The sequence below is a fragment of the Ahaetulla prasina genome, chromosome 2 (assembly GCF_028640845.1).
Source record: "Ahaetulla prasina isolate Xishuangbanna chromosome 2, ASM2864084v1, whole genome shotgun sequence".
NCBI lineage: Eukaryota > Metazoa > Chordata > Lepidosauria > Squamata > Colubridae > Ahaetulla > Ahaetulla prasina.
In genome coordinates this window covers 4,549,337-4,573,597 of record NC_080540.1, presented here as the reverse complement: position 1 = coordinate 4,573,597, position 24,261 = coordinate 4,549,337, and the positions used below count along the sequence as shown (strand labels likewise).

General features: G+C 44.9%; 1 protein-coding gene across 3 annotated transcripts; it reads right to left on the bottom strand.

Annotated features, from left to right (window-relative positions):
• Positions 1-4,009: 4,009 nt before the first annotated feature.
• Positions 4,010-24,114, bottom strand: LOC131192672 (zinc finger protein 595-like). Of its 3 annotated transcripts, none has more exons than XM_058172042.1 (5): positions 23,441-24,114; positions 23,061-23,175; positions 22,868-22,941; positions 21,957-22,086; positions 4,010-8,994 (listed from the first exon to the last, which is right to left on the bottom strand). In XM_058172042.1, exons 1-5 carry the CDS (start codon positions 23,858-23,860, stop codon positions 7,094-7,096), a joined length of 2,640 nt encoding a protein of 879 aa, XP_058028025.1. In that variant the 5' UTR covers positions 23,861-24,114; the 3' UTR covers positions 4,010-7,093. The 3 variants fall into 3 exon arrangements, with proteins under 3 accessions (XP_058028025.1, XP_058028027.1, XP_058028028.1); XM_058172044.1 differs by lacking the exon at positions 4,010-8,994 and adding an exon at positions 13,287-16,597; XM_058172045.1 differs by lacking the exon at positions 4,010-8,994 and adding an exon at positions 13,287-16,555.
• Between the last annotated feature and the right edge of the window lie 147 nt (positions 24,115-24,261).

Here is a 24,261-nt window from a genome sequence, read left to right as displayed (position 1 = left end):
ACTTCCTGCACGGTTATGGCTGCGGTTGGGTAGTTCCATTTATACATTTACTCAGTTTCTCCTGTGCTGATCCTTTCAGGGTAAATAAGACCACCCTTCAACCTAAAGTACCTTTCTCATTCTATGCATTTATCTGGTTTCTCTGGTGTGGATCTTTTTACAGATGGTAATATCACAATTCCTCCGATAACCCTTACTGCACTGCACACATTTAAATAACTTCTGCCTTGTGTGGATCATTTCATGGACAATAAGGGAACATTTTGTATTGAGCCTTTTTCAACACTCCTTGCAACCATGTGGCTTCTCCCATGTGGCTATTATGTTTAGTAATAGGCCCCCGCCCTGATGGATGAAGATCTAGTCACCCGAAAAAAGGGTGACTTGGCGCTGCGCGACTCCGAGGGGCGTTGGGAGGAGCCCCGGAGTTGCGGTGCTCTGACGGTGATCCTGGCGGCCTGCCGAGGCCTGCCGAGCCGCCGCCAGCCTTTTTGGCGTTTTGGCGGCGGCGGCGGCGGTGGGGGGGGCGTTGATATCACGGACCCCCTGGACTCCTGCCTTGAAGACTCAAGCATTTAGAAGATGGGTGATTTGGAGCTGGGTGTCTCCGGGGGTGATGGGAGGAGCCCCGGAGGGGCTGCGCCCCAATGAAGATCTGGAGGGCCACCCGGGCTCCGTCGGCCTCTTTGAACTCTCGGTGGCGGCGGCGGCGGCCTGGTTTTCTCCGTTGGGCGTTGGCGCCGGTGGAACCCCGGGACTGCTGGCGGGACTTGACGACTGGTGTCCCTTCCCGGATGGTGGGGATTTCGGTGGCCTTCTTGCGGCGGCGATGGGGCTTTTCCGGCGGCGATGGCCAGGCGGAGGCGGTAGGCGGCGGCGGCCTGCCCCGGTGCTTTGAGGCGGCAGATGGCCCGGTAGGCCCAAAGTGGTTGTGGCCTTGCCCTAGTGGTGTGGATATCTGGTGGTGCCTTGAGGAAGGCCCACGGGCCCAGCGGATACCCCTCCATTATTTAACATCTTTAAATAACATCTTTATCATCGTTCCTCCCCCCCTTCTTCCATAGTCCACCCCTGGTTGCTTGTATGGGGTGGTAAATTGACTGAGTTAGCGGTTTGGCCATCTACCGCACAAGGATTACCACTAACTGTTTCCCATCAGGATAGACTGGTCATGGTCATTTTACCATCTGCTTTGTCATCTGCTATCATCTTGACCAGCCCAGGATGGGCCTTTTGCCGGACCTTCTCTGTGATGCGAACATTTACTGCGGCTGACCTACTTGCCCTGCGAGATGCCCCTCTCTCGCGGGTTTGGCCCTCCAGATTATCGAGGGCCCACCTTGAGGACGGGCTTTGGAGCCCCGAGAGGTGGCATGCGAAAAATAGGAGGCTTAGGGGTTTTTTAATTAGTTGTTTTAATAGATTTTTTAAGGGGAGTTTTAGAGGGGATTTTAAGGGTTGGGAGGGGGGGAGGGATTTGACGGGTAGGGGAGAGAACCCGTCGGGGAGGGATCCAGCCCCTGTGCTTGTTCGCGACGTTATTACATCTGGTCTGAAGGCAGGGGGGGAGGGTTCTGTTCCAGGATTAGAGGGCTGTTCAATCTGTACGGTAAGTGGGAGAGGCAGATATGGCGGAGGGGGGGGCCGTATCGAGTGTTGGGAGCACGTGCTCGATGTTTGAAGGTGATCACGTGCTCCGGCCCCTCAGTCCCTACCCGTTCCTCAGGCGGCCATGATCCTCAGAGCCTGGATCTTCGCTTGATGTTATGTAATGCCCGGTCTGTGGCTAATAAAGCCCCCCTGATTTGCAATCTTATTCAGGGGGAGTCCGCGGACCTTATGGGCATTACAGAGACCTGGTTGGGGCCGGAGGGGGGGGTTCCCCTCGTTGAGCTGTGCCCTCCAGGTTTCCGAGCATTTCATCAGCCGAGGGCCCAAGGTAGGGGTGGGGGGGTGGCGGTTGTCATTAAGGAAGATCTAGAGCCGAGGGAGGCCACTGTTCCTCAGATTGCCGGTTGTGAATCCCTCTATGTGAGGTGGGGCCATAGGAATCAGTTGGGCTTGTTGATCGCGTACCTGGCTCCTTGCTGCGTGACCACAGCCCTGCCCGAGCTGTTGGAGGTACTTGCCTCTGTGGCGGTTGAAACCCCCAGACTCATAGTCATGGGGGATTTCAACTTGCCATTGGCTGGCTTGCTATCGACTGCAGCTTGGGAGTTCCAGGCTTCCATGATGGCCTTGGACCTGATTCAGGTAAATGATGGCCCCACGCATCACACTATTTTGGGTAATTATCGTCCAGTCTCCAACCTTCGCTTTGTTGCGAAGGTTGTAGAGAGTGCTGTTGCGCGACAGCTACCCCAATACCTGGATGAAGCCGTCTATCTAGACCCGTTCCAGTCCGGCTTCCGACCCGGGTACAGCACGGAGACAGCTTTGGTCGCATTGGTGGATGATCTCTGGAGGGCCAGGGACAGGGGTTATTCCTCTGCCCTGGTCCTATTAGACCTCTCAGCGGCTTTTGATACCATCGACCATGGTATCTTGCTGCGCCGGTTGGGGGGATTGGGAGTGGGAGGCACCGTGTATCGGTGGTTCTCCTCCTATGTCTCTGACCGGTCGCAGACGGTGTTGACGGGGGCAGAGGTCGACCGCGAGGGACCTCACTTGTGGGGTGCCGCAGGGGTCGATTCTCTCGCCCCTTCTGTTCAACATCTATATGAAGCCGTTGGGTGAGATCATCAGTGGCTTTGGGGTGAGATACCAGCTGTACGCTGATGACACCCAGCTGTACTTTTCCACCCCAGGCCACCCCAATGAAGCTGTTGAAGTGCTGTCCCGGTGCGTGGAAGCCGACGGGTCTGGATGGGGAGAAACAGGCTCAAGCTTAATCCTCCAAGACGGAGTGGCTGTGGATGCCGGCACCCCGATTCAGTCAGCTGCAGCCGCGCCTGACTGCTGGAGGCGGGTTATTGGCCCCAAAGGATAGGGTGCGCAACTTAAGTGTCCTCCTGGATGAACGGCTGTCGCTTGAAGATCATTTGACGGCCGCTCCAGGGGGCCTTCCACCAGGTTCGCCTGGTTCGCAGTTGCGCCTTCCTTGATCGGGATGCCTTGTGCACGGTCACTCATGCGCTCGTTACCTCTCGCTTGGATTATTGTAATGCTCTCTACATGGGGCTCCCCTTGAAGTGCACTCGGAGGCTTCAGTTAGTCCAGAATGCAGCTGCGCGGGTGATAGAGGGAGCTCCGCGTAGCTCCCATATAACACTGCTCCTGCGCAGACTGCACTGGCTACCTGTGGCCTTTCAAGTGCACTTTAAGGTTCTGGTCACTACCTTTAAAGCGCTCCATGGCTTAGGGCCTGGGTACTTACGGGACCGCCTGCTGTTACCACATGCCTCCCACCGACCCGTACGCTCTCACAGAGAGGGATTTCTCAGGGTGCCGTCCGCCAAGCAATGTCGGCTGGCGGCCCCCAGGGGAAGGTCCTTCTCTGTGGGGGCTCCCACACTCTGGAACGAACTTCCCCCCAGGTTTACGCCAAATACCTGACCTTCGGACATTCCGTCGCGAACTGAAGACACATCTTTTTATTCGCGCGGGGCTGGCTTAAATTGAATTTTATTAAATTTTAAATTCTTATTAACTAATTTTAAATGGGGTTTTTAGTTCATTGTATACTTTTCAGGCCAATTTTAAAATAAGTTTTTTAATTGCATTTTAAATTGTATATTGTACTATCTGTTTTATTTTGCCTGTACACCGCCCTGAGTCCTTCGGGATAAGGGCAGTATAAAAATCAAATAATAAATAAATAAATAAATAAATAAATAAATAAATAAATAAATAAATAAATAAATAAATAAATAAATAAATAAATAAATAAATAAATAAATAAATAAATAAATAAATAAATATAAATAAATAGTAAGTTGACCTCTATAAGCAAAACTCCATGCATTTATATGACTCCATGCATTTATATGGCTTCTCCCCATGTGGATTCGTTTATGGATTGTAAATTCACTCTTCTCAACAAAGGCCTTCCCATACTCCATGCATTCATATGGCTTCTCTCCCCTGTATAGATCCTTTTATGGGAATTAAGATGACTGCTCCAAGAAAAATTCTTTCCACAATCCATGCATTTATATGGCTTCTCTCCTGTGTGGATCCTTTTATGGATCACAAGTTTATTCCTGTGAGCAAAGGTCTTTCCACACTCCATGCATTTATATGGTTTCTCCCCAGTGTGGATCCTTCCATGGGGAGTAAGACTGTTGCTCTGAGTGTTAAGTTCTGGGTGAGAATGGAAGCGAGTCCAGAGTGATTTCAGCAAAGCTCTTTTTATTCAGTTCATGCGAACTACAATAACTGCCTGGCTGACAGAGCTCCTTTTATAGCCAGTCAACCAATCAGATTAAAGTATATTTTCCTGCTTCAATAGCAGACCTGAGTGAGAACTTCAGCAACTAGTTTCAATGACTCATTTCAATACAAAACACCACTCCCCACCAAGACAGAACATTATCTATTAAAATTTTATGCATTTTAACATTCGAAGTCACATAGATAGGTGAGGCAACAGGGCAGCCATCCCAACCTGTCCAGTTCAGTTAGTCCGTCGTTTGGAGTAGGTGGCGCAGCAGCTGCTGTTACAGGATCCACCCTCGGCAACCTTGGAGGCTCGGTCGTGATGGGAACCAGTTCTACAGGAACTTTGCCCTGACTGTCCCCCAGTTTGACAGGTACCTGTATTTTGCAATCTTCTTGCTGGGTTTCTTTCTCTATTCGTGGCAGAGCTTCAGAGTCTGTGCTTGGGTTTGTTTCTGGCTGAATCCATTCCAGTTGGCAGCCAACAGAGGTGCCCAAGCAGCCAAGCAGAGGTGCAGTTGGTTGATGTGGCGGTGCCATACACAGCCATCCTCCAGTTCTACTCGGTAGAAGCACAGTCCAGTGATGGCTATAATCCAGGCAGGAATCCAGAGGACACCCCTGCATAGTTGTGTGCATATACAAGGTCCCCCATAGCAAATGACTGGATCTTGCTGGTCAAGTCAGTGGGTGTCTCAGCAGAATAGTCTGGATGTAGTCGGTCCAGATCAGTTTTTAGGTGGCGACCCATTAGAAGTTCAGCTGGACTCTGATTAGTTGTGGCACTGGGTGTGACATACTGGGTTAGCAGGTATTTTGATACTCCTCTCTGCCAGTCCCCTGGGCCCATTCGTACCAGCGCCTCTTTTGCTGACTGCACCATTCTCTCTGCCTGCCCATTGCTAGCAGGATGGAAGGTGCAACCAAGGCATGACGGAGGCCATGGCCTGCCATGGAACAGTTCGAAATGGTTAGATGTGAGCTGTGGCCCGTTGTCTGACACTGGTAATCCGTGGGTTGCAAACAGTTTCTGTAGATGATGGCGTCTGAGATGGTTGATGGCATTAGTACCATCTCCAGCCATCTGGAGTATGATTCAATGACCACCATGAATGTCTGGTCTTGGAATGGCCCCACAAAATCGATGTGGACTCTTGACCAGAGTGTTTTGGGCATTTCCCACTCGCATGCTATAGTGGAGGTGGGTGCTGGTCTCAACTCTTGGCACGGTTGGTACGAGGCAACCTATTCCACGATGGCTTTGTCCAGTTTGGGCCACCAAACGTAACTGCAGATAAGTGCCTTCATTCTTACGATGCCTGGGTGGCCTACATGCAAGGTTTCCAGGACTGGTTGCCACAGCTTCTACGGAACTATCACTCGATTGGAAAGTCTCAGTACCAGCTTTTTAATGGTTATGGACAACCCAGTATCTACTTCCATGTGACAAGGGGACCCCTTGATCACGACACTGACATAGATTTTTTTTGAATAAGCGAGACTAGTTTGCCCAAAATCTGTTTCTGCCCAGCAGGTGCCTTTGGAGACAGTGAAGCATTCTTTTCCATGATTTTGTTGTTTGTATTGTGCTCTTCTGGGACCCGTTTGGCTTGTAGGCTGACTAACACGACAAACTTTAGCTAAATGTTCCTTTTTGTCGCAGATGGCGTTCTTAAATTTACACACCGCTCTCAGATGGTTGCCGCCACAACCCACACATGCTTTTTGTTTCTTCTCCGTTGCTGTACCTTGTTTCTTTGATGATTTTGAGTCAACAGACATCCCCATAATCCTCACTTGACTCTCCGTGATCCACATTGTCATGGTGCACAGCAATTGTTTTGTGCAATGAGGGTGGACTAATCGATTTCTGGATCAGCTGTTGATTGATTTGATGTTTTGGCGGCTTGTGCCTCGTCGAGAGCCATATGGAAGTTGAAGTATGGTTTTGCGAGTAGAGGCTGTAAGTCTCTGAACTTGCAATACAATACTGCTTTTCGAAGGGCAGCAACGTACTGGTTGATCAATTTGCCCTCTGCCTGATTGCAATGTTGGAAAGCATGTCGGTGAGCAATTTGCATGGTTTGGGCAGTGTGTCCCATGGTACTGTCTGGACAGCCACTGGAACGAGGAGACCCCTGGCCATTTCAAAAATGTCTGGGTTGCAGCAGCTTAGAAACAATGCCCTTTTTCTGTTGCCTGAGGTTCCGTTAAGTTCATTGGCTTTGAGGAAACACTCAAAGCGAATGATGTATGAGTCCCGTGTTTCAGAGGCTAAGTTGTAGTGGCTAAATGGTGGTAGTGCAGCCATTCTGGTAGACCGATGTTAGCCCAGGCAATTGGGCGATGCGTTTATGGTTGATGAATGGTGCTGCAGCGAACGGCAGATCACCTCCGGTGCTTAGCTCTGAGTGGGTCCATGATCAGCTCTTTTTGTCAGCCTTAAATTTCCATTCGATTCCCACCTTCATTGCCAGTGTTAAGTTCTGGGTGAAAATAGAAGCAAGGCCAGAGTGATTTGAGCAAAGCTCTTTTATTTAGTTCATACAAACAACAACTGCCTGGTTACAGAGCTCCTTTTTATAGGAGTCTGTCAGCGGGTCAACCAATCAGATTAAAGTATCTTCAATAACAGACCTGAGTGAGAACTTCAGCAACTAGTTTCAATGACTCATTTCAATAGGTAACACTGAGCAAAGTTCTTTCCACACTCCATTCACTTATAGGGCTTCTCCCCTGTGTGGATCCTATTATGTCTAATAAGTTCACTTCTATAAGCAAAGTTCTTTCCACACTCTATGCATTTATGTGGTTCCTCCCCTGTGTGGATCCTTTTATGGATCAAAAGTTTACTCCTGTAAGGAAAGGCCATCCCACATTCCATGCATGTATACGGTTTCCCTCCTGTGTGGATCTTTTTATGGGAAGTAAGTTGACTGCTCCGTGCAAAGTTCTTTCCACACTCCATGCATTTATATGGCTTCTCCCCTGTATGGATCCTTTTATGGATGGTAAGTTTACTCTTCTCAATAAAGGCCTTCCCACACTCCACGCATTTATAGGGCTTCTCCCCGGTATGGATCCTTTTATGGATCACAAGTTTACTCCTATCAGAAAAGGTCTTTTCACACTCCGTGCATTTATGTGGTTCCTCCCCTGTGTGGATCCTTTTATGGATCAAAAGTTTACTCCTGTAAATAAAGGCCTTCCCACATTCCATGCATGTATACGGTTTCTCTCCTGTGTGGATCCTTTTATGGTATGTAAGTCTGTAGTTTTGAGCAAAGTTCTTTCCACACTCCATGCATTTATAGGGCTTCTCCCCTGTGTGGATCCATTTATGGGAAGTAAGATGGCTCTGTTGGCTGAATCCCTTTCCACACTCCATGCATTTATAGGGCTTCTCCCCTGTGTGGATCCTTCTATGGGAAATAAGACCACCAGACTGAGCAAAGGTCTTTCCACACTCCATGCATTTATAGGGCTTCTCCCCTGTGTGGATCCTTTTATGGATGGTAAGTTCAAAATTCCTTCGAAAGCCCTTTCCACATTGCACACAATTAAATGCCTTCTGCCTTATATTGATCATTTCATGGAGAATAAGGGAACATTTTGTACTGGGCTGCTTTTCAACCTCCTTGCAATTCTGTGGCTTCTCTGTGTGGTTCCTAATATGTTTAGTAAATTGACTTTGCGTATAAAAGGTCTTTCCACACTCCATGCATTTATATGACTTCTCCCCTGTGTGGAACCTTTTATGGATCAAAAGTTTACTCCTATAAGGAAAGGCTTTCCCACCTTCCATTAACATATACGGTTTCTCTCCTGTGTGGATCCTTTTATGGGAAGTAAGTTGACTGCTCCGAGCAAAGTTCTTTCCACACTCCATGCATTTATAAGGCTTCTCCCCTGTGTGGATCCTTTTATGGACTGTAAGTTTACCCTTCTCAATAAAGGCCTTCCCACACTCCATGCATTTATAGGGCTTCTCCCCTGTATGGATCCTTTTATGGATCACAAGTTTACTCCTGTGAGTAAAAGTCTTTCCACACTCCATGCATTTATGTGGTTTCTCCCCTTTGTGTATCTTTTTATGGTAAAGAAGATCACCATTCAACTTAAAGCCCTTTCCACTTTTCATGCATTTAAATGGCTCCTGTCCTGTGTGGATCATTTTATGGAAATTAAGTTGACTGCTTGTTCTGAATCTTTTCCCACAATCCACACATTCATTAGGTTTCTCTTCTATTTGGATCCCTTTTTGAGATATAAGGGACCTATTTCCAAGAGAAAGAGTGTAAGTCCCAGTGCAATTTTTTCCATTGTGTCTGCTTATAGCATCTTGTTTGCTTTGGATTGGATAGTGTTCATTTACATGCAATTTAGCTTTGATTAGTTTCACACTTTTCCTAATATATTTCTTTTTCCCCCCTTCTTGGGCAAGAAAGTCTTGCATCAAATCATCAATGGAAGATGAGCTTTCTTGATTCCAGTTTTTTAATGGGTTTCTTTCATGTCTTTCTACTTCCTTTCGAATTGCTGATTTCTCCATTCCATCTCCAGTATTGATCAGTTGGAACAGTTCACAGGAATCTTGATTCTCCTGCGCATTATTACCTTCAAAGGAAAAGAAAAATGCTAGTGAAAAACATCAAACTGTAGGAAGTCATATGAATCATCTTAATTTTTATGAAATTCCAATATATTGCACGTTTGCATGCTTTCCATGACATGGTATAGAAATTATAACTTCTATATTCATAAGCCATAAAACCTTTGGAAATATCTAGAAAATATCTCTTTCTCTACAGTTATCAATATGTATTCAAATCCCATCCAGACTTAGCTCTCACTTAAGCAATAATCAGACAAAACATCCAGGGAGGTAATTAGGAGATAGCCTAACATTTATTCGAGTCAGTTAATTTCAGCAGAGATCTGTGCGAGCTAAAACAATTTTGAAACAAGTCCTTGTTTTTTCTATCCAAACTGCCTTCTCTTTACTATTTATTTTCTCTTGCCAAATTCACGTAGGCACAGAGAAAAAAAATCATCTACTTCTATTATCTTTCAACGTTGCAATGGAAAAACATCATTTAACCCAATGGTGGTGAAACATATGGGTTTGGTACAGTGGTGGGTTTCAAATTTTTTTACTACCGATTCTGTGAGTGTGGCTTGCTGGGCGTGGCATGGCTTGCTGGGCGTGGCTTGGTGGGTGTGGCAGGGGAAAGATACTGTAAAATCTCCATTCCCATCAGGGGTGAAATCCAGCAGGTTCTGACAGGTTCTGGAGAACCAGTAGCAGAAATTTTGAACAGTTCAAAGAACCGGCAGTTACCACCTCTGGGTTGCCCCAGAGTGGGGTGGGAATGGAGATTTTGCAATATCCTTCACCCAGGAGTGGGGAGGGAATGGGATTTTGCAGTATCCTTCCCCTGCCACCCCCACCAAGCCACACCACACCCACCAAGCCACGCCCACAGAACTGGTAGTAAAAAAATTTGAATTTCACCACTGATTCCCACTCTATTCTAGGGGAAGGATACTATAAAATGTCCATTCCCTCCCCAATCCAGGGGAAGGTTACTGCAAAATCCCCATTTCCTCCCGATCAGCTGGAACTTGGGAGGCAGAGAATAGATGGGGTGGGGTCAGTCAGAATTTTTACTAGTGGTTCTCCGAACTACTCAAAATTTCTGCTACCGGTTCTCCAGAACTGGACAGAACCCGCTGAAACCCACCTCTGATTTGGTATGTCCAAAAGGCCTAACCTGAGACTACTGGTGCTAACATACATTCCCTTCCACCCCGCCATCAAAAGAGAAATACTTTTATCTCTTCTCCATCTAGGCCACCCTAAACAGTGGTACTCAGCAGCAGTACAAAAGTGAGCTTGAAGTAGATGCTCATGCTTCAACTTCACCCCTAGCTCTGATGCTTCCCCTCAAACGCACAGTGATTGCTGCACAGCCCAGGGCTCCCCGGGGTCTGCTGCACCTTGTTTTATTTTCAGGTAGCATTCACTATTTATTGACACTTGTTCTGTGTGGACTGTCCAAGACCATTTTGAGTCATACTCCAAGGCCTTCGTTCTTGAACTGGATTCAGAGAACGCTCTTCCATCGCTTCTGCAGCCTCCAAAACTGCATGAAAGGAAGTCCTGTTCTCGCACAATTTTTGGAGGCTCCAAAGGCCACATGAGAATATGGCTCTTTCACACGACCTTCAAATAGTACATGAGAGCCCTGCTCATTCTTCTTATCTTTCAAAAAACATGTAAGAATTGGGTGTGCTTTTGAAAATAGTTCAGGTTAGGCTTTGGTGAAAGCTGGTGTGTACTCCAAACTTCATGGAATGTCATCTTTCACGTGTGTGTCATAAGTTCACTGCAGGGGTGAAATCTACTTACCTTCCTTACTGTTTTGGAAGTGCAGGCATTGCATGCGTGCTCGATTTGCTCCCCTGTGTGCGCATCACATGCACGCATGGACCTTCTGCGCATGCGCAGAAGGTAAAAAACACATTACTTCCTGGTTAAAACCAGGAAGTAATGGCACCTGGGTGAGTGGGCGAAGCTTTGCTCCGCCATCGCTACCGGATCGCCGAACTACCAGCCACGATCACATTTCACCCCTGGTTCACTGTCACTGATTTAGCCCCAAAGCTCAGGATAAAAATGAAAAGGAAATCACTAACCCAAGAGGCTGAAGAAACGGCAATCATTCCTAAGATAGATAGGAAAGCACTTCGGTCCAAAAAGTTGAAATCAGTGACAATACTCCAGAAAATGGCATGCCAAATGGCAGGATGATTTTTTTTCCCTTGCCTACAAACAGTTAACTTTGCTGCCAAAGCTGATTCTTTGGTGGCACACTCCCCACATTTGAATGGGAGCAACTAGGAGTCACCCAAGACAACCCGTGAATTTTTCCCCTTTTGACTTATGTCTTTAATTAATTGTCTGATAAAACACTCATTTACCTTATAACCCATTGCTAGACTGTAAACCTTTTACCTTTTCTTACTGCTTGACTTCGAAGTTATGAAACACTTTCACTTTTGCCAGATGGAAATTGACCGAAAGACTTTCTCCCTGGGAGTAAAAGTGACCTGATTTGATTTATATTTACAGTGAATTTGTGATACAAAGATTTTCTACTTGTTTCCTCGAAAATAAGATCGGGTCTTATTTTCTTTTGGGCCCCAAATTAAGAACTAGGGCTTATTTGGGGGGGGGGTCTTATTTTTTTTTCCATGTATGGGAGACCCATTTCTTCTGCTTGCTCGTGGCTGGGCAGGAGGCTGCACAGCACACCAATGCTGCCGCTGCGAGGTGGGGGGGGGTGCCCCACACATCCTGCACCAGCTTACCCCAGGGTGCCTGCAGCCAGACCACCCATGCCCCAACACCTGCCTCGACTCACGGCCGCAGCACTGATGCACTACTCCACCTCCTGCTCCATTGTGGCTATGAGCAAGTAGAAGTGGGCCGGCAGCCATGTGGGCACCTGCAACACATGGCTGCTGGTGCTACTGTCACTAGGCAGGTGTCAGGGCATGGATGGCCTGGCTGCAGGGGTCCTGAGGTAAGCCGGAGCCGGGGCGGGGCAGCTCCACTACTCCTTGCCTCGCTTCCTGGCTGCAGTACCATGAGCAACCAGATGGAATGGGCAGCTGCACAGGTTCTTAAGTAGGGCTTATTTTGGGGGCAGGGCTTATATTAGGCACAGACGTAAAAACATACTAAGGCTTATTTTCAGGACAGGTCTTATTTTCAGGGAAACAGTATTTTACTAGCTTTTAAAAGAACTTTGTTGTTTTATTTTTCTTTTGTTTAGCAGGCCATCACTCTGCTAAACAAATAATTCCCTCAACACTGTCAGACTATTTACTGAATCTGCACTACTATTAATCGTTTCATAGTTCCCAACGCCAATCTCTTTCCACTTATGACTGTATGACTATAACTTGTTGCTGGCAATCCTTATGATTTATATTGATATATTGATCATCAATTGTGTTGTAAATGTTGTACCTTGATGAACGTATCTTTTCTTTTATGTACACTGAGAGCATATGCACCAAGACAAATTCCTTGTGTGTCCAATCACACTTGGCCAATAAAATTCTATTCTATTCTATTCTATTCTATTCTATATACTTTTGGTCTTTTTTCTTCCTCTCTCTAAATAGATGGGAATTTTCCCTTTTCTATATACTCTCTATCATGGGAAATATTTTTTTCTTTCAGCCATTTTGTTATACGACATCTTTCGTCATTGACAGGAATTACCAAAGTTGTTGTCAAAGCCTTGCTATAAAGGAAATCTGGATTAGAAATTAGAAACAGCAATAATAAAGCCAGATCAACTTAATGGCAAAGCCTTCTTGGAATCTTCTAGAAAAAAAATGCTTTTCAACTTACAACCTCTGAATGAAAATTTAGCTGAAAGGTTTGATGATTTAACAACAGTCATAAATCAACCTGTGGGTGATACTCAGCTACAGGTAATAGCAACTAAAAGTCAGATTTGCAATTGGGCAGATTGGAAGTCAATTTATTGCTGACAGAATTGAAGGAGCTTCTTTTGAAAATTGCAGGCTTGCTGGAGAAGGCTGAAATTATTTTATTTATTTATTTTATTATTCATATTTATATACCGCCCTATCTCCCAAAGGACTCAGGGCGGTTTACAGGCATTTAAAAAACAGATAAATACAGTCTAAAAACAATTAAAAAACTTATTCTAAAAGCCTAATAATTAAAAATATAAGAATAAAACCCAATTTAAAACCCGTAAATTAAAATCTAGCTCAGTCCTGCGCAATTAAATAAGTATGTTTTAAGCTCGCGGCGGAAGGTCCGAAGGTCCGGAAGCTGACGAAGTCCTGGGGGCAGTTCGTTCCAGAGGGTGGGAGCCCCCACAGAGAAGGCCCTTCCCCTGGGCGTCGCCAGACGACATTGCCTCGCTGACGGCACCCTGAGGAGTCCCTCTCTATGAGAGCGCACGGGTCGGTGAGAGGTATTCGGTAGCAGTAGGCGGTCCCGTAGATAACCCGGCACCTATGAAATGGTGTGTGTATGTAGCCAAGATGGCAAAAAGGCAGCATTTGAAGGACTTTTATTTTCATCACTGTACTTTTAATCCTTTGTTTTAAATATCTCCCTCCCCTCGCTGTTTTATTGGCGACCCCATATTCAAAAAGAGCTGGGAAAGAATTGAGAACACGGGAAGATAAAGCAACACATGTTGTGTACAATCAGCAACACAAGGCAGTTCCAAGCCCACGAAACAATTGAAAGTTGAGAGTTACCTAATGAGCAGACTGAATGAGGTGGCTGGATGGAGTCACTGAAGCAGTAGGCATGAGCTTAAATGGACTCCAGAGGATGGTAGAGGATAGGAAGGTCTGGAGGAACGTTGTCCATGGGGTCGTGATGAGTCGGACACGATTTCGCAACTAACCACAACAAGTGAGCAGACAGGTAACCCCTGTAAGTACGGGTAGTCCTCCACTTACAACAGTTCATTTAGTGACTGTTCAGTTACGACAATGAAAATGTGACTTATCACCATTTTTCACAGTTACGACTTTTGCAGCATCCCCATGATCAAAATTCAGACACTTGGCAACTGGTTCATATTTATGACTGGTGCAGTGTCCTGGAGTCAGGTGATCCCCTTTTGTGACCTTTTGACAAGCAAAGTCAATGGGGAAGACAGATTCACTTAACAACCGGGTTACTAACTTATCAACTGCAGTGATTCACGTAACAACTGTGACAAGAAAGTTGCCCCTTTGTAAAATGGGGCAAAACTCATTTAACGAATTTTTCATTTAACAACAGAAATTTGGGCAGAGGTGAAATGCTCCCGGATCAGACCAGATTGTGCAATTAGGTAGTTCGGCAATCTGGTAGCAATGGCAGCGCAAAGCTCAGCCCACCCGCCCGGGGCATCATTACTTCCTGGTTTTAACCAGGAAATAACGTGGTTTTTACGCATGTGCAGAAGGTCTGCGGGTGCATATGTTGCACGCAGGCAGCGCATGCACTTCCAAACTGGTAAGGAAGGTAAGTAGATTTCACCCCTGAATTTGGGGCTCAGTTGTGGTTGTAAGTTGAGGACTACTTGTACCTGAACCTTCTCCCTCCTTTAAACCAAATTACCTGCACCTTACACACTTCTCCCCTCTGTTTCTCTTCAAAGAAATGAACATTATTAACATTACTGTATGTATAAAATATTTTAATAACAATAATTAGTACATAAATACATAGTCTTCAATAAATGAAAAATAAAGTACAAAATATTGAAATAGTAAAAGTGAAAGCATTAGTGCAGTGAAAAATCAAAATTAGTCCTCTTTGCTAGGTCTGAAAAGGGTAGAACAGCTGGTTAAGGGCCGAGGCTCATCCAGGATTGTTGAGGTAGATGGGGATGAAAGTGCTGTGGTTTTCTGGAGGAACCCTACAAGAGTTGTTTGCACTGTTGTTGTTGCTTTTGTTTAGCTTCATATATTTCTCGGTAACATTTCAAAATGTTATTGATTTCTCTTTGGATTCTACCCACACGTTCTTCTTTGGGATCAATGTCACTCAAAAAAGATAACACATGGTTCATTTTGGAGAAAAACTCTGCCAGTTCTTTTAATGTTAACATTTTAGGAACACTAACTCCTCCTCCTCTTCCATCTTCTGGTTCCTCCTCCTCCTCTTCATCTTCTCCTGCCTCCACCTCCCCTTGTCCTTCTAACTGATTTTGTAGTTGTATTAATTCTTCATTAGCAAGCTCCCCCTCAGTGTATGCAATCAAATCTTCCACATCCCGAGCATCAATATCTAAATCAAGGGATTTGGCCAATGTTACAATGTCCTGACTGATGACTTGTAAACTTTCCTTTTGGTCAAAACCTTCCCAATTTTCTACCATTACAGCGAAACGTTTTAAACATTTCTTCCAAATCTCTTGCATGCATTCTGTAGTGACATCCTGCCAGGCTGCTCCAATGTTTTGGACGCAGTGAAGGATATTGTAACGTTTCCAAAAGTCGCGCAATGTTATTTCCTCTTTTTCCATTGCAGCAGTGGCTTTGGCCAATGTAGCCCTTAAGTAGTGTGCCTTAAAAGTTGCAATCGCGCCCTGATCCATAGGTTGTAGGAGAGGGGTCGTGTTTTTGGGGAGATAGACTACTTTCACATGAGGGTGGAGATTGCCAAGATGTGGGGGATGTCCAGGGGCATCATCCAGAAGTAGGAGTACTCTGAAAGGAATGTTGTTCTCTAAGCAGTAGGTCCTTACTTGGGGTACAAAGCAGGTCATAAACCAATCCTCAAAGATTACTTGTGTCACCCACGCCTTCTTATTGGATCTGTAATATACTGGGAGAGCATGCTTATTTATGTTTCTGAAGGCAAGAGGATTCTCTGATCTATGGATCAGCAATGGCTTCAGCTTGAACCCAGAGACATTTCCGCCCAACAACAAAGTTATTTTGTCCTTCGATGCTTTAGATCCAGGCACTGTTTTGGCCTCTCTACGGATGTTAGTCTGCTCTGGCATTTTCTTCCAATACAGCCCAGTTTCATCCACGTTGAAAATCTGCTGTGGTGAATAGTTGCCCTCTACTACAATTTCATCCAGTTTGTCTGGAAAGTGTTGGGCAGCTTCTTCATCAGTACTCACAGCTTCCCCTGTGGTTCGTATGTTATAGTAATTATATCGTTTCTGAAATCTCACAAACCAGCCCCGGCTGGCTCCAAATGTCTCACGACACTCCTCCCCTGCTCCTTGCTTTAGCGTTTCAAAAACGCTGCGTGCCTTTGCCTGAATCCGATGAAGACTGATGGGAATTCTTTTTTGGATCTGATCATTGATCCAAAGCACAAGGAGCTGTTCTGTTTTTGATAGGAGGCCTGTCCTATTTCTCGTGATTACGGCATCTGTTCTTGGAGCAGATTTAATCGCCTCTTTTATCTTTTCTTTATCCTTAAGGATCGTGCATACGGTGGAACAGGCCAATCCTTCTTCTTCTCCTATGGTTTTTACCTTCTTCCCCTCCTCATGGGCTTTAATGATTTTCATTTTCAAGTCCAAATTGATTCTCTTCCTTTGTTTCTTGCCTCCGTGTTGAGCTGAAGTAGAGCCTGGTCTCTCTTCTTGGGAAGACATTTCTAGCCAAAGAAAGAGTTGATGGAAAAGTACATTATCTTGCCCTGTAAACAGATATATATATATAGAGAGAGACTGGTTCAGAACTGTTTACAGAAAGTTCAATATTATGGTGGGGAAGGGCAGTAATGTAACGCAAGAATGTGTTTTCCTTCTCTATCAAAAATTTCTTTCCCTTGACAAAAGCAAAGGAATGGTCACTCTAGCAGCAACATACTGTCCAGTATTTGAAAGTCTTTTATTTATGATACTGTCATTAAACATTGGTTTATATGCTCCATCTTTGTTCTTAACTGTTCCATTTAAAGTTATTTTTTTTTCCTTCACGCACACAATGAATCTGATTCTTAACCAATGGCAGAGAGTGAACTGTGAAGGCGAAGTTCCCCATACAGTTCACTTGGGAGGAAAGGCCAGGCTTCATAGAAAAGGATTTTAAAAAACAAATGGCTTGTAAATTTGAAAACCAGCAGTTTAGAGAAGAAATACAACACCAAGGAGAAAAAAAGAAACATGCTGGAGGAGTTTATGTGCGTTATTTTTTAAACAATTCTTTTGCGCTATGCTTTTCTTTCTCTTTAGAAGAAGAATACTGTAAAAGAGAAGGAGCGATGGGAGCCTTCAACACGCTCCCATCTGCTTTCTGCCTTTTTTAACAATAGTACAGGACCAAATACAGGGCTATTATATTTGTGGGTGGTTGGGTGGGGGAAGAATAAATGCTATACAGTATACAGTTCTATAGTTGTTCCTCTACTGCTGTGGAAAATACAGAGAAAGTAGATAGGAATGTGTTTAAGGCTCCAGGCAATCCCAGGACACAAATTCAGGTTACAATACTTTATTGTATACTACTAGATTGTTTAAATAAAAACAAAATAAATAAGTATAAATATAAAATGAATTAGAATAAAATTAACCTCCTGGATCAGGGGTGTCAAACTGGCAGCCTGCAGGTCAGATGCATCATGCGCAGGCCACTCCCACCCCAGCTCCGTGAAGGGGAAAACCGTCACGTGATGGCAACGTGCTGCCGCGAGTTTGACACCCGTCTCCTAGATCAACAACAGTCACCAAGATTAAGACAGTACAATACATACAGCAAATAAGATGCTTATCTTACAGAAGCACTGCAGCGCATCATACTTGCAGAAAAATTTCTATGTATCCCTTCTCTTCTTTTTCATTGTAATTGCCTTTTGCGAACTTCAGCTCATTCTGGAGGTTTTTGTCAGCAGTTATTTGCAATTTGAAAATAGGAAATTGAGCAATGCCATGTTTCCCAAAAAATGTAGTAGTCCTACAAACTATCTACAGCAGGGGTGTCAAATTCAAGGCCTGCAGGCCGAATCCGGCCTGTGAGGTGCTTTGATCAGGCCCACAGGACTGCCTTGGAAACAGCAAAGAACCAGCCTGCAGTGCCTCTGCCAGTGAAATAGAGCTGGAGAGGGCTGGGTACAGCCCCTGCAAGCTCTATTTTGCCTGACAAAGGGTTGCAGGAGGCTGTCATAGCCAGAAACAGAGCTTGTGAGGCCAGTGGTGAGCTCCATTTTTGCTGGCAGAGGATTGCAGGAGGTCATCGCAGCTGGAAGCGGAGCTCGGGAGCCCGTTTTCACTGGCAGAGCGCTCGGGTCACCACAGGTGACCCCGACATGAGTGACGTTGAGCTGGCCATGCCCACCCCAGCCCCCAAAGTCAAAGTCAACCCTGATTTGGCCCTCAGTGAAATCGAGTTTGACACCCTTGATCTGCAGTAATATACACTAATCTCCAAAATAAAAGCAAGGAAACACAACATTATAGAATACTTTGTGTAGACGCTGGCTAGCATTTCTACAAGCAGTATCAAGGCAAATGCAAGCAAACTTTTTTATCTTTTCAAAGTACTGTAGTTATAAACACAATCGTTTGCAAAGAAAGGTACATAAAAGGAAGCAGAGCAGTTTGCAAAGTGCTTACAAACAAACAGTATAGTACTATAAAGTAACAAAAAGGAATATTTTAAAGTTCAGTACTTACAGAAGCAATTCTAGTATTCCAGTCCTCCAGGCGCCAGCAGCAGCAATAGAGCCTCCACTCAGCACCAAAAAACCAAAACAAAAACAAACTCGCGCCGACTGCAGAAATCACCGGGTCTTGTTTGGCCATGCTACCAGGGACAAAAAAACCAAAAACCCTGCCGGCTTTAGGAAATTGTATGTCATAACCCTGAACCGCACAGGCAAGTCACAGAGTTAAAAATGGTTGTCGCTGCAGCAGTGATTGAATCCAAGTCACATGGCTACAGAGGCATGTTTTTGGTCGCAGTTTTGAATTTTCTAAACGTACATACCCTTTCTGAATATATTCAGTGTTGTGAAAATTCACTAAATTTTTAACACTCCAGAAGATAGGCTCAAGATACAGAAGAATCTTGACAAACTTGAACATTGGGCGCTATCTAACAAAATGAAATTCAACAGTGAAAAAAGTAAGGTTCTACATTTAGGCGAAAAAACAACAACACAATGCACAGGTACCGTATATGTGCTACCTTGCTCATAGTAGTAACTGTGAGAGGGATCTTGGAGTCTTAGTGGATAACCATTTAGATATGAGCCAGCAGTGTGCAGCAGCTGCCAAAAAAGCCCACACAGTTCTGGGCTGCATAAACAGAGGGATAGAATCAAGATCACGTGAAGTGTTAATACCACTTTATAATGCCTTGGTAAGGCCACACTTGGAATATTGCATTCAATTTTGGTCGCCACAATGTAAAAAAGATGTTGAGACTCTAGAAAGAGTGCAGAGAAGAGCAACAAAGATGATTAGGGGACTGGAAGCTAAAACATACGAAGAATGGTTGCAGGAACTCGGTATGTCTAGTTTAATGAAAAGAAAGACTAGGGGAGACATGATAGCAGTGTTCCAATATCTCAGGGGCTGCCACAAAGAAGAGGGAGTCAAACTATTCTCCAAAGCACCTGAGGTAGAACAAGAAGCAATGGGTGGAAACTAATCAAGGAGAGAAGCAACTTAGAACTAAGGAAAAATTTCCTGACAGTTTGAACAATCAATAAGTGGAACAACTTGCCTGCAGAAGTTGTGAATGCACCAATACTGGAAATTTTTAAGAAAATGTTGGATAACCATTTGTCTGAGATGATGTAGGGTTTCCTGCCTGGGCAGCGGGTTGGACTAGAAGACCTCCAAGGTCTCTTCCAACTCTGTTATTATATTATGTTATGTTAAATGAAAGGTTGTACCTGGGGGTATTATTTGTATCTCTTCTCCCACAACTCCCCTTGCTGGATATGTCCCAAATATGCTTTTTCAAGAGGCAACTGGACTTTCTGGTTTTTCTCTGAAGACGTTTCACTTCTCATCCAAGAAGCTTCTTGAACTCTAACTAAGATGGTGGGGAATGGAAGGACCATCCAGTCAGAGCTGAAGAAGGTTCTTGGATAAGAAGCAAAACGTCTTCAAAGAAAAAACAGAAAGTCCCGTTGTCTCTTGAAAAAACACCTTTGGGACAACCATGACATGGATGACTGAGAATTTCCATAAACAATTTGCTTTATATGATGCTTTAGAGGCAGATCTGCAAGTAGAGGTCGAAAGTCAACAGTTCATAGATCCCTCCCTCCTCCTCCGAAAACACTGCTACAATCTGTTCTGCAGCCGCACAGCTAACAAAGAAGGAGCGTGAGAATATTGATCTAATAAACCTAAAGAATGGAAACTGACTTTCTAGCCAGCCAGTCTGCTGAAAACACAAACAATCCTCTCCATCTTTGACCTGCTATCTGCAACTATAGTCAAGGTGGACACTTTAAAAGAGATCTTTATAAAAACATTTTATCAACAAGCCAAATGACAAGTATCCTGAAATGCAGACCTCCTGCACCGAGGGTACCACAAATACAACTAGTAGGGAAGCCAAAGGCAACCTTACCCCCTACATTAAGAAAAAGAGTAATAACCACAGAGCTGCCCATCTTCATGGGAAAGAGTGAGAAACAAGTTTCTAGTGGGCACATAACCAAGAGAGAGAGATTTTCAAATCATAAATATCATATATGAGCCAACAGTGTGCAGTGACAGCCAAAAAAGCCAATGCAATCCTAAGCTGCATTAACAGAGGGATTCAATCAAGATCACATGAGGTACTAATACCACTCTATAAAGCCTTAGTAAGACCACACCTAGAATATTGCTTCCAGTTTTGGTCCTCACGCTATAAAAAAGATGTTGAGACTCAGTCTAGAAAGTGTGCAGAGAAGAGCAACAAAGATGATTAAGGGACTAGAGGCTAAAACATATGAAGAACAGTTATAGGAACTGGGCATGGGTAGTCTAGTGAAGAGAAGGACCAGGGGAAACATGATAGCAGTGTTCCAATACTTGAGGGGTTTCACAGAAAGGAGGGGGCTAACCACCAAGTCATATTGACATGAAACAACAATCTCCTAATATCCACCACATTAAGTGAAAACCACCATCAAAGTTATTTGACTCCTTATAGCAGCATAAAATGGCAAAGGAGGCCAAACAATAACTGGTGTGTCTTCCTAGACACTGAAGGGATTTTGGATTTCATTTCGGCCCAAGTGTGACTGCATGGGTCATATCAGCCACCCATAAACCTCACCACACTGCCAGCTACCACCTCAGTCAACAAATAAGAAAGCTCCACTAGAATCACTATGCTTGGTTTTCTGGAAGATTGCTGGATGGGTAGCCAGACACAGAGCATCTGCCTTCAGAAGCAACATCTCTCAAGTCAACCATGTCTTATGTTCCATGAGACATGATCAACAACCAACCTCTTTATCGAGAGATATAAGTCATAAAGTTCGCCTTCTCAAAAAATTGAAACACCGGCCTGGATTTCCATCTTCTCCCGTTTCTTAAAATCCTTTCTTTCCAGTTGGTTCGGCTCTTCTAAACATGACCAACAACTTTCGGTACTCTAGAAGCCAGGCAATACATGCCAAATTACAACTCTATGACTTTTCATAGCTAACCCATCACTTCGATGGGCTACGAACATGTTATAACTGATAGTGCGCTATTGATTTAGAACTGCAAGTTGGCTACTCAAACCCACCGAAATACATAAAACATAAAATAAAAGTATAAAATAACATACAAACATAAAATAAAGGGAAATAAAATTTTATTATTTTATTCAATACTCTGGTCATTCTGATTTGGTTTCTCTTAATATGTTATTATCACATCAATCTGACTCCATCTCTTTTTCTAGAGCCAAGTCTTGGAGCAGGAGAAGACCAGATGTTTTCCTTCTCTATCTGAGGAGATGACATCTGGTTGGAGACTTTTTTAAATAAGAAGTAACTGATGGCATCTACCTACAGAATGTCTTCCCAAACACTATCTTGGAGAGTAGCAAACTCTTACCCAAAGAGGCCACGTTCCTTTGATTTTCCAGCATGACTTCCCAATAGAGTGTTTTTTGATCAGGATCCAGCTGAGACAACTGTTCCTCAGAGAAATGCACAGCCACCTCCTCGAAGGTCACAAGGCCCTCCTGAACAAGGAAAAACAGAAAAGGCCAAGGGGGATTTGCATGGTTTGTTCCATTGTTCAAAAATTCCCAAAGCAAAGCTACTTGCTAACTTAAATGGCTGTGCTTGATATGAATCCAAGGTTTAAGGGAGACGGGAGAAGACAGATGAAGAGACAATTCCCCAGGAAGGACATTCTTCAGCCTTTCAAGAGCTGGATTGTTTGGTGCCCAAATCCTGGCACAAATCAGACGATCAGAAATTTCTTTGCAGGCCAAAACTGCCTTGATTATATGCTCCTTTAAAACCATTTTTTTTACTTAAGAGACTTTTCCATCTGGCCACTGTCATTGGATTTTAATAATCTGCCTTATCTTTTAATCTGATGGACTTATTTTTGAATCACTGGTTACAAACAAGGTTTTTAAAAAATTGCAATACTACAATGTGGCCATTTAGTTATTTTTGATTAGGCTTGTACAATTCCAGGTCAAAGAATAAGAAGTTTACTTCTGGTAAATTAATAGTAGGAAGAGTACCCAGCACAGCAACTTAACTAGTGGTCTTTAAAAAGCATTTCCTAAACAGAGTCTGAAGTTAGAAACGACAAACCATTGTGTCCCAACAAGAGTCTTCAGAGGAAACAAACCTGCTGAGATCAACTTGAACATCCTAGTCTCTTTCCCACATTGCTCAGAAACATGAAAATAACACAACTCAAACAAGGGGAGGGGGGAGATAGATGAATGGAATGAACTGTAACCAACTTGACTGAAGGCAAGAGACAACACGAATCTAGCTTACCTTTACTTGATTAGGAGGTTCAACCACGGTTTCAGCTCCAGCAGAAAAACCAGAAAACTTCATTCTATGTTTCTCTGTGAGGAAGACATTCATGATTAATAACAAAACAGAAGGACATATTCTACATAAGAGAAGACATAGACAAGGTAAGGTAGCTGGGATCTCTCTGGGGAATTGAAGGACCTTCGATTACCTTCCAAGGTGTCCTGACTTGACTCTTCCTGAAGTAGCCTCCTGAAAAACAGATCCTCAGGGGGATTTGATGGATTCCTCCTTCCTTCAGGATCTCTAATCTCCACAGTGAAGGACTTGAAATAGGAGGAAAGGGAAAAGAAGAATTTATGGGCATCACCCAACATGAAGTGGATTCTGGTTCGCAGAACACACCCTCAAAGCGCCCAATATCCATCAAGGAGCTGAGAGGGAAATGAATGGAACAATGTCCTACAAGAATTAGTGAAACACCTCCATGTAGTACGAATGCCAGAGGAGTCTGGAAGGGAGGGGGTGAAGAATTCAAACTCTTTATTCCCTTCAAAGCCCTTCTAGACTCCAGAGACAAAGGTCTCTCACCTCAGACTGGACCCGCTCCTTCTGGTCCTCTGCCTGGCTCAGGAGGAAGCCTTCCGCCAGAGCCACCGCCTGGGAGCTGGTCTCTGCTCCACACTCCTGCACCCAGCTCTCCATCTCTGGGGGCAGGATGGCCAGGAGCTGCTCCAGAACCACCAGGTCCAGCATCTGGGCTTTGGTGTGCTTTTCTGGTCTCAGCCATCGCCTACAAAAGTTGTGGAGTCGGCTGCAAAGTTCTCGGGGACCCTCAGCCTCCTGGTATTGGAGGCTCCTGAAGTTGCAAGGCTGAGCTTCCGAAGGGAGGATGGTTTCCTCCTCCAGGATCTTCTGCCCAGCTCTTGCCCGGACCTCGCCACAGCTCTCAGGCCGAAGAGCACAAGGGCCTTTTGGAGTGGCTTCACTTGCTAAAAGTGGTTTCTCCATTCTGTCTCTGGTCTGCAAGGCAACACCAAATGGGTACCAGGAATCTTCTGGATCTCCAATCGCTTTTCATTAATAGGATGGTTTCTGTTTTTGCAGGGCAGACCACAGCAGGTTATTCTGCCCGGATTGAACCCGCAGGAGAGCCGGTCGCGGGTCTCTCCCTCCTCCGCCTCCCTTTGCACGGGAAGAGCCCCCACCCCCGCGCCTTGGAGAAGTGTGAATCTTTCCCACCCGCAGCCTCTTCGTCTCCTGCGGAGCTCCAGCGGTTAAGAAAAGCGAGTGCGGCGTCCCAGAGCGGCAACTGCTCTGCGACGTCACTCCCTTCAAAGCCAACCGGTGACCTTCGCCCTCCAGCGGTCCAATGGGGAAGCGCCTGACGTTACTTTCTCTTGGCCCCCTGG